We start from the raw sequence: 10,902 nt of genomic DNA, 5'->3' as shown, positions 1-10,902 counted from the left end.
TTGTCGAGCAAGTGGAATACGTGTTAGGGTACTTATTAAAAAATAAAATTTACTACTCTTAAATTCCTCGTTGCCTCGAACGATACCTACGTTAGTTAATTAAAATTGTTCATCGAAGCTTGCTGCGTCTTCGATGTAAATACTACTTCGTATATATCGTATTTTTTATAAGTGTTATTGATGATGTCATAAATGATACGTCAAGAATTATACTTCATGGTTTCAACTTTGGATATAATACAAGTCACACGTGTTTCCTTGAATAAATGATCTGTGAAAAAAATAGGAGAAAATTCAAACTTTAAAACATTATTTATTTATTTCTTATTTAAATATTAAATGTTGTTAATTAAGACAGTACAATTACCACATGTATCAAGGACGACTAATTTGCCATCATACAAAGACATATAGAATCCTAGCAATAATGATATACAACAGCGAAAAGGACACCATCAATGCAGATGCTCCGCAGCCATAGGTCTCATAAGTCTCAAGTTCCAGAGGATGTTCCGTAAAGCAATTCTTCAACCTGCGTCTCTTCAGGGCGTTCAATGGGATCTTGTGACAGGGTTTGTCGCCTGTGCTATTTGTGTACTCAGAGGGTAAAATGTTGACGGGTGTTACTGCCAATCTTCTATAGCATGTCGGGTACATGCTGTTTACCACAACCAGCAATAGATTAGTGTGTGGCACCTATAAATTATTATAGATGATTATTTTTTCTGAAAACTATTGTGCAATATGATGTCTTTTCATAAAATTCTCATAAATTGATTCAACGGCATAAATACGTTAATAAATATCACATCACAAGTTGAAAAGTAAAAGACATAGAAAATAGAAAAGAGCATTAATATCATCGATAATTCAAGAAATCTCGCAGATCTGTTCTATAGTTTTATTTCTGACATAATTAAAATATTCGATGATGGCAAAACACGTAGCGTGCTGATCTATTAAACATCACTTTAAATGCATTATTCTAACGCATTGCAAAGTAAATAATTACCATCGTGACACAACAAAAGAGATTGAAGACACAACAATATTATAAATCATTGTTTTCGAGACTCTCGAGCAAAATAGAAAATATTTACTCTCTGAGCGTAGAAAGGTCGTGAGCAGTAGTCGGAGTGATTGGTGACGCCTTTAGCAGCGACGGTCTCGTTCAACATGTAGAGTGTTCGCTTTTGATCACAGGGATAGAGATAGAGATAGGGTTGCGGTGGTGGTTCTGGATCTGGTGCGTCCTCATCAAAATGGAATTTGCCGTGAATGCCGGGCAAGTTTACAAACTGGGTCGTGAACCACATCAACCGCAGCAGAAACCAGAGTAACAACTTTGCAACATGTTGCAGCGGCTCCATCAAGCTGTTGGCGGAGTTTCCGACTCGCTGGAACAATTCGCGCCGCGATAAAAAAGCATCCTTTTTCTTTTATAAAATAAAAAAGCATAATAGAGAAACTCTGGAAACAGCTTGTTCTTCGCGCCATTTCTGATTCTTCCTCTAAATACAAAATTCTCTTTTATAATTTCACTTTTATAATTTTTATAATTATTAAAAATTAAACTTTGAGATATATTTAAATGTGATCTTTTAATATAGTTAATATTCTTTGATTCTTATCAACCACCGAATTACTCTTTGGCATATATTACTTACGACCACTTGACACCATCCTTGATAATCATAGATCTCGACTGGATTGTAAACACCCTGGTTGACCATGGACACCATAACGGCGCCCTCCTGAGTGCCCAAAAATTGCCCAGTGTCGTTATGTGCGTCCGAGATCACCACGTAGCCGTTCTGGTCTAATAGGTAGCAGTCGATCCAAATGTTGGAACAATTCATCATCGAATTCGTTGTTACTGAAGTTACCGCGATGAATTGCTTGTACAGATCTCTCATCGGCATTTGAAAACCCACTACGGCCGCCGGCGCTTTCCTACCGCCGTCCTTGGGCGATAGGCTCATCGAAGCTGTCACTATCGCGTCGGCGCCTGCTTCCCATGGAACTATAATATGAGATATTGTGTGTTTTGTATAATACATTACACTACCCAGACCATCTCACAATTAGATATAATCATAAATCATGTATAATAAATAATAAATTATATAAATGTTCATTTTAAGTAAATCGGAGGATTTGTAATTAAGAGTAAGTGATTTAGGATATATTTATACAAAAAATTAATTAGAAAAAGTTCTGTGTCTTATCCACAATAAAAATAAAATTCTTACCAGATATAGAAATACTGTTGGAATCCAACTCATTCTGAAAAATCGCGCCTTTGTACCAGGGCTCATTCACTGCTCGTCTATGAAGATCGCCAAAAATAATGCCGTCATCTTCATTCGATAGTTTGCTGGCCTTTAAATAATGCCACCTGGTAAGGCCACTTTGCGTCGCGATAAACCTAACAAAGATACCGTAGCGGTGTGCCAGATTCCGAGCCCTTGGGGGCAAATCCTCCAAATAGTCACCGCGGAAACTGTCGTTCGTTGCCTTGGCATCGAACACGAGCAGCTGCATAAGCTCTTTGTTGCAATAATAATCGTCGTGCTTGAGTGTCTGCCTGCCACAGTTGGGTTCTTCGATGTCTTCGTCTATGGACGGATAAGCCTCATATTGTTCGGACCAGCGCCAACTAGGCCGGCTCATCAGCGCCAAGAAGTGGCGCAATTCGTCTTCCGGACTGTTAAATTCATGACCTTCCAGGTAATGGTAACGACAATACACCCAGCTCGGATGTATGCGCCAATGATCGCCCACAAAGTAATCCGACACGTTCACGTTCATGTTCTGGTTCCTGCGGATCTCGTCGCCAACCTTGAAGAATTTTGCATGCAATTATTTGAGTACATATTCAATACCAATCTGCACAATTATGTAAATAATTATTCACTTAATGCAATTCATTCTGTAATTACTTACCATAAAACTTATGGAATAATAATGAAATAAGATCATTTGAGAGATAATTTCAGTAAAATATTTCTATCAGGGAAATTGCGATTCTAATGCTACTTCTACCTTAATCCACGTAGTTCCATAGTTAGGTATAACAACTGCAAGGCTGAATGGTGTGCCAGGTAGAGGCGCATAGAAATAATCACGTTTTTCGAAGCGGACCCGACGATTGTCATCGTAATGTAATTTCACGGGAATCTCTGTCATGTTACCTCGCTTATGATCCACTAACGCTGATCTCAGCTCCAATATTTCAGGACCCGGGTCCCTGTGCATGTTTATAATTAGTAAACATTTCAAATAAAAGATAATAACAAAAAAAACGTAACAATTCAGCGAAAAATATAAGATTTATTTTTCGATGCCAATGTGTTCAGAATGTTCTAACAAAACGTCAAAAAAATGCATTTTTTTAATGTCCCGCGCGCGCGCAACACACACACACAAGTAAAGTTGTACAACATTTATTTATTGTCATTTTTATAAAAATTTATAGTATTTTAGATTTTAAGGAAATTTTAATTTTTTAAAAAATTGCCTGTGAATGTTCCAACTTCCGAATTTTGAAATATCGGGCTAAATTTTTTTAAATAAAGAGTATCATTGAAGAAAGGTTGGTTTTGATTTTGATGAGAACTGATGAAAGGAATTTTTAATGTTGAATTAAACAATTTTTTTTATGCTTGAATTATAAATATAAAGTTTTCTAATTTTTTATTATAAAAAAAGTTTGACATTTTCTCAATATATTATTATATTAAACAATAATGTATTGAAAAAATCCCAAACTGTTATTCAAATTAAGTTTCTTTATTTATTGTCTATTTTCTGTGAAGGTTATATAAAAATTTAAAAAATGTGCAAATTAGAAACTTGCACATTGCTTCTTTACCATTTTTTTTCGCTCATAAAGCTTTCTCTATGAGGAAGCCAATCTTTTATATGCTAATAATTTTGTTAATTCCTCATGTAGGAAGCTTTATGAGCGAAAATAAATGGTGAGGTAACAATGTGCAAGTTTCTAATTTGCACACTTCTTTTAGTAACTGATTCAATATTTTGTATTTGTATATGATCTTTGGAAGAAACCATAATAATGAATGATGAAAACATCATTACATTACCTTGGTCCGCGCCCATCATCGAGTATCTCCACCTCCGTAAGGTCAATGCTGTTATAGTTCATTTTAAGCCGACCGTTGTAGACCGGCCGGAGGTCTGGATGCAGTATCACAAAGCCGTTGTTAGACACAATGAAGGCGTAACCGTTCACGCCAAGTTTGTATGGCAACGTAAGTTTGCGGATATCGTCGATCGGCACGTCCGTGCCAGCCACGCCAAACAGTGTGTCATTCTTCGCATCTGTCATGTTTTCGCGGTTGCTTTTGCGGTCGAACACAGGTGTGCTCACAGAAGTCAACAGTTCATATTCTTCCCAGGCGGTGGTGTTCAGGATGGCCGGGTCCTCCTCAATGTTCTCGTCCTTCTGCATCTACGCAGAGCGATCGCAAGAATGAAGAACAGTTTCGACGACGATATATCGTCCTCTTACAATTTTCGTTAAGAGGAGTGAACACATCAGAGGTGGAATAAAAGTTCCAACAGGTTGGAATAAAAGCGAAGAGCCACGCTATCTAAATCCACTCTCGGTCACTCCAATGCCGAGGAATACAGAGCGCGTCTCGGAACCAAGGGTGCAACCGAAGTCTCGCAAAAATTGATTATACAAATACGCATTTTTCATCGCGTGTAATATTTTTAAATCAAAATCTGATTTAAGAAATCTCGTCGGGTGATATTTTATTATTTTTAAAGAGTCTTTGGTTGTCCGCTTAATCCCGAACGTCTTGTATAGCAGCTAACACTGATCTAATAATGGGAAATAAATAAAAAAAGTAATGAATAAAAGTAAACTTGATGAAAGCCCAGCCAATAGCTCAGGGTACTAAACCTAGCTCGAGGTACCAAGTTCTCAGCCTCCTAATAATAACCAATTTGGCCGGAGAACACTCGGTGCATCGATTAGCCATATTCCAATACCTAGCGATTAATTACTTGCGGGTGTGTTTGTCCAGCTTTCCAGGTTGACACTTCAACTAAGGCTAATTCCTCTAGATACCAAGCATTTGACTTTAAGCTCAAGCGAGGTATATTCAATTAAATCATAATCTAAACACATACAGCAATTCATATTTATTATAAAAACGAAAAGTATAATACCTAATATTTATTTGATAAAAAATCAAACGCCATTTTTTATTACCTCATTTGATCTTACACGAATTATCAAACAAAGTAAAATCAGAAATTATCCACTGATTTAAAACGAATTTTTTAATATCTAAAAAATTTCTAAAAGAAGAATTTTAGCGAAATCGCATCGCGTGATTCTTGTATACTCCGTTTGATATTCGAGATATTAAATACAGAAGCTTGTGCCAAGGGAGATATAGCGCGATACAGATCTACACGGAATGCTTGGAAAACCTAGGGACAGGCAACGAGGGTGTTTTCTTGATTGTATCTAAACCTGCAGTATGTAGATTGCGTCCCTGTTTGTTTGCACGCCCAGCTTTGTTCCTTTCTTATACTTTTGTAGTCGCGAGTTTTGTTCTCCATGCTTCATCACCAGCCACAGCCAAGCGGCAAGTGCCGGATTCTGATGGAATTTACGTATATTTGTTTTATTCTTTTTACGTATGGCTTCCACTTTTACAAAACATTTAAACATCGTAAAAAATATTGGGAGAAAAGCGAAATTACCCGTACCCTGGTGAAAAAATTTCTCATATTTTCTCAGAAATTTTGCAAAAATTGAGACTTATGAAAAATGCTGAAAAAATACATGCTCAGATACTTTCAGAAATAATTAGATAAAGATTTTCGGAATATTTTCAGTATCCGTATGTATGAAAATTTCTGATAAATTGCACAAATTTTCTCATATTTATTCAGATTTCTATATTAGCAAAAAATATTTTATTCTTATTTTGTCTGAGTTTTTCTGAAAAACGTTCCAATTCATATAAAAAAATCTGAAAAATTCTGAGTATTCTGAGAAAATCTGAAAATTTTTATAAAACTTCTGATTAATAATATGAAAAATTCTGAGATATTTTTCTACCAGGGTAATGACGAATAAACTGTAATTATACATTTTTTAAAACAAATAATATAAATATTATTAACGTTTGTAACAACATAAAAATGATTATTCTTCTATTTCTTATTATGAATCATAATAACATCTTCAATTTTCAGGCAAGTTTTCTTTAAACTCAATTAAAAAATACAATTACACAATTGAATATTCAATTTCAATTGTATAAGATCTACATATATTGCACTTAAAATGACGATTCCTACCGTGACATCGGCATAAACATGCGTCCACACGATAGGATGTACCGCACCCTGAAGCACCAAGGGACGCGCCATAACCGGGATGTACTTGAGCACCTGTTCGCGCACTTCCTCCTGTGTTTGCACATGCTTGTAGTCGCCGCGATTCAGACACGATCTCACCATCCACCGGACTTCGTCTATCTTCGTCGCTTCCTTGCCTATAAGATACGTAAACACCCGGACCGGTACATGAGTACTATTTTCTTTCCAGTTCCATTTTTTGAATACCTAAAATAGAAGAAATAGAACACACAATCAGTAATGTTCACTTAAAAAAATTTTTACGGTCATAACTGTTTTATCGTTATTTATTTTTGCGTTAGTCTCAGCCACGCGAAAGTTCGGTAAGTGAGACAACAACAAAAGTTTATTCGATCAAGTGACGACTATGTTACAACCTCTTTCAGTTCAATCCCCAGTTTTCCTCCGGGAACACCATCGGTAACGAGCATGATGAGCTGATTGCACGGTGAGTCGGCGTCGCAGCCACGTATTTCCCGGTAGGTTTTGAGTAGACTGAACGCCTTAGTGAAGGCCATCGAGAGATTGGCGACCTCCGTTGTACCGATTTTGTCCATAGATTTCTTAAACGTGTCGAGATTCTCCGGCGTGGCTTGAATCAGCATATCCTTGAAACATGGTACGAACTCGGTCGTCTCGTTGTTATATTTCAGCATCGTGACGAAGTCGTTGTTCGACAAGGTGTCCAGAATTGAGATCACCGTTGTCTTTGCTGCCATAATACCGTTTCATTAATTGTAAGATTATGCGATTGGTACACTCTTCAATAACGTTATATTGCAACTTTTTAATTATAAAATTAACAGTCGTGATAAGCCAATTAAAAAAATGACAAATATTAATTTATTAATTTTTCTCATTAATTTATTAAGCTAAAAATTATATTTTTTGTATTGTTATGTTTTTTGTGTTGTTTGTCTAAAAGTCTAAAATTTTTTATATCAATAAGATTTGATTGTAAGAATTTTAACTGTACACTTCGAATTCCATTTTCTTAATAAAACTGATTTTTTATACCGATAGTTTTTCCCATGCCGGTCATGCTGCCGCTGACGTCCATTAGGATCACCATGTCCTTGCTACATGTGGCCGCCTCGACAAACCAACTACGTACTCTGCAGTCGTACAAATCAGCAGGAGAACCATCATCATCATCATCATCATCATCGTCGTCATCATCATTTCCATCATCATGATCATCATCATTATCATCATCATCATTAACATAATTATCATCAACATCATCATTATTGTTGTCTTTCTTACTGTCATTTTTGCCATCACTGTCATCATCTTTATTACCGTCATCATCGTCATCGTCGGCGTTCTCGGCGTCCTCGGCGTCCTCGGCGTCCTCGGGGTCCTCGGGGTCTGTTTGCCATTTCATAGCAGGATATTGTCGGAGCATACCGGTAACTGAACCAAAGTATTGCCATGACAATGCCGGATCGGATTCGTAATTCTGACGAAACATATCGTCCAGCGGCTCAGTCCTCGCGATATCTCTAGCCACTTCTGGCGTGATATCGAACACGTTGGTCGGTATATGAACCGATGAGTAACTCGTATTCACCGGGATGTTGTAGAAATGCGAGTCCGAGATCAGTTCCATTTTTCTGGAATCATTTCGTAATATTTCTTAGATTTATTTCACTTAATAGTTTTCTGCTTTCAAGACGGTATATTATTGCTCGTATTTATTAAAAATAATTTCCATTAAATTGTTTTGCAAGTTTAAATTGATAAACATATAAAATTACACAAAAATATATAACTTTAAGAATCAACTTCAGATCCTTCCTAATTAGTCCTGTGCAAATTTAAAGGAGTTATTATTTGCATCATTCGTTCTTAATTCACCAAAATTTTTGCCATCTTAACTCAAATAATTCCGTGACTAATTTTCACGCGAAGCTATTTGAAGAGAAGAAACGTACAATGAGGCAGAGTAAGTTGCTCACCTGTACACGTCCCCGTAGTCTTTCACAACCTTCTTGCAATGTTTCTTCTCTTTTGCTGACTCATGTCCTATGACAGGACTGCATTTGCTGGAAATGTAGGAGAGGTTGCAGTTTACGCGAGATACGTTCAAGGAAGATGGGTCCCAGCTTTCTGCAGCGTCCTCGGCTGCTATTCGAATGCAGGTGACAGCGTCCATCTTCCGACGCAGCATCCTACCTACATTTTCGCTGATTATGTTGACCAATTCTTCTCCGGACTTATTTTCAACTCGCGCGTTCATGCTTTTGTATTTCTAAAAGAATTGTTAAATACCAATTGTGTTAATATTCCTGTTTAATATTCCTTTATCCGTGCAATATTAGAAATATATAAATTAGAGGCATTTAAAAATATATGTATACAAAATTTTATATTACAAAAATTATTGAAAAAATAGGATATTATTCTTTTCTATAATAAATTTTCTATGACAAGAGTTGCATTATCCAGGTAGCAGAGTGACACGTCAAATGACGTTTTAATAACGTCTTAATGACGTCTCTAACGTTATTTTGCTACTTGAGTATAAAGCACTAAAAACTAAAATTATAAATTAAAATCAGGCTCGTATCTGCAAAGCAAAGTGAAAAGGTCGTAGGAACAAGCAAAAAAAATATTACATATCACGTATAATTTGAATATAAAAAGAGATTAGATCATGAATGGTATAATAAATAATAATAACTAACGATGAAACGTAACTAGTATTAATCGGATAAAAAAAAATAAAAATATAAAATAATATTATGAAAAGCGAAGACTAAAATCGAGATGCAATAAGTCTAACAAGCGGCCACATGAAAGTTGAAAGCAAATAAAAAAATAAATAAGAAAATTAGAGTGTAAATAAAGATAGTCAATATACATCTATGTGAAGTTAAAAATTGTAAAAAAAATGAGAAGATAAAATAAATAATACAGTCAGCAGATGAAACGATGTAGGTACATGATCAATTCTTCACTTGGAAGCGAGAATCTATCGAGTCAAAATGGTAAAAATGGAAAGAGAGTTGCTGATGGAGCTGTGAATTATGTTTCAACTGTAGTTTTGCTCGTTCATTGTCTCATGACCTTTCTACTTTGCATAAAAGCAGGACAATGTATATAGATTTACCTTTTGCAAATAATCGTAAAACTTTAAAAAATAAAAGTATTGCAATGTAAATTTTTTCTTGCTTGGATAAAATCGAAGAATATGTTATCTTGCGCAAGAAATTGCGGGATTCCTCTGAATTTTCACTATTTGATGTTTATTATCTCAAGTAAACACGCGTACTCACTTCTAGCAATTCCTCGGGCCGGGCTATTTCGTTCGCGAGTTCCCATAACTCGGTGCCCAACTTGTCCGCCCATCTGGCCACTCTTGAGGGAAAAAATCGTGAATATTTAATTTAAATATCCGAGAAAGCACATTGATATAATTGCTATTGCATATCGAAAAATGTAGTGATACGATAAGCAATAAATTAAAATACATTATAAAGGCAAATATGGTAATTAATTAACAAATTAGTTAATCTTATCTTTAAATATTTTATATTTTATATGCAGACTTTTTAATGACAATCAAAAACAAATCTTGTAAATAATACATATATGCATATATTACTCAGTTTCTAGATATATATAATTTTTCGTATTCTCATTATTTATTTTTATTTTTCTCTTTAATTCGTTTATAATGCATTTATCCAAAGCACATTCATGACTTTCATATTCTATACTGCGCTACTATGCGGAACTTACATGTGCGCGTCTTTAGCCAGACACACGACGAACAGCAACACGAAATAAAAGACGAAACATCGACCTGCAGTCGTCGGCATGAACAAAAATCGCTGCGACCGTTTTCCTCTTCTTTTGCCTTGGAGACAGCTATTCGTTCCCAATGGAACGTTATATTTCTCAGCTCCGTTTCTATTCTAGAAAGAACACGGATCCGCGAAAGCTCACGATAACGGATTAAGCACTCGATTGGTAGTGTCTACTGCGGAGCAAACCGGCTGCGAAGTTCACCTCCGGTCCGATTATTTTTGGCATTCGAGCAGCGCCGTCTTGAAGCTCTAAAGGTTCCTTCTTGTTTTCTCGTGTGGATATTAATAAAATCATGCCGGCCGGTCAAAGCAGCATCAAAATGATTGAATTTTGATCGCGATTACAAATTTCTAATTTTCAAAACTGGACAAATCGGTTTTACGAGATATCAAATCTCTCCAACGCTTTGAACGCTTTGATATACTTTAAATCGTATATTGCGAGAGGCAATTAAATAATAAACTATTATCAATTAAAATATATTAAAGTAATATATTAAAGTAAACTTTTTATTACACTGTACTCGCACAAGATTTAGGAACATCTAAAGAAAAAATGTATATAAAAGTTGTAAATCTGTATATACATTCAAATTCTCATAGTATTCCTAATAAAATTTTACCGAAAAAAAAGGATTAGCTACTATAGCTTTAGTCGCAAAATAGGAATAGAGAAATT

At 35.6% G+C, this 10,902-nt stretch overlaps 1 protein-coding gene across 3 annotated transcripts; it reads right to left on the bottom strand.

Annotated features, from left to right (window-relative positions):
- Positions 1-167: 167 nt before the first annotated feature.
- Positions 168-10,537, bottom strand: LOC112452976 (voltage-dependent calcium channel subunit alpha-2/delta-4). Of its 3 annotated transcripts, XM_025013474.1 has the most exons (14): positions 10,156-10,537; positions 9,690-9,771; positions 8,370-8,662; positions 7,426-8,024; positions 6,786-7,120; positions 6,349-6,615; positions 5,513-5,641; positions 4,107-4,474; positions 3,046-3,250; positions 2,253-2,841; positions 1,668-2,023; positions 1,101-1,397; positions 368-696; positions 168-271 (listed from the first exon to the last, which is right to left on the bottom strand). In XM_025013474.1, exons 1-13 carry the CDS (start codon positions 10,233-10,235, stop codon positions 397-399), a joined length of 3,900 nt encoding a protein of 1,299 aa, XP_024869242.1. In that variant the 5' UTR covers positions 10,236-10,537; the 3' UTR covers positions 168-271; positions 368-396. The 3 variants fall into 3 exon arrangements, with proteins under 3 accessions (XP_024869242.1, XP_024869234.1, XP_024869252.1); XM_025013466.1 differs by lacking the exon at positions 168-271 and having other exon boundaries at positions 319-696; XM_025013484.1 differs by lacking the exons at positions 168-271; positions 5,513-5,641 and having other exon boundaries at positions 319-696.
- Positions 10,538-10,902: the final 365 nt, after the last annotated feature.

The sequence above is a fragment of the Temnothorax curvispinosus genome, unplaced genomic scaffold (genome assembly GCF_003070985.1).
Source record: "Temnothorax curvispinosus isolate PA1 unplaced genomic scaffold, ASM307098v1 QBEX01000305.1, whole genome shotgun sequence".
NCBI lineage: Eukaryota > Metazoa > Arthropoda > Insecta > Hymenoptera > Formicidae > Temnothorax > Temnothorax curvispinosus.
Note: the sequence above shows the minus strand (reverse complement) of the source record. Positions and strands in the feature narration are given on the sequence as shown.

Bases quoted from the DNA above. Each gene is read 5' to 3' on its own strand.
- LOC112452976 (XM_025013474.1), bottom strand. From the start codon at position 10,235: ATGCCGACGACTGCAGGTCGATGTTTCGTCTTTTATTTCGTGTTGCTG. The intron at 8,663-9,689 runs GTGAGTACGCGT...CAATTCTTTTAG, and splicing joins GGCCCGAGGAATTGCTAGAA to AAATACAAAAGCATGAACGC. The intron at 4,475-5,512 runs GTTTAGATACAA...CGCTCTGCGTAG, and splicing joins ACGCAATCTACATACTGCAG to ATGCAGAAGGACGAGAACAT.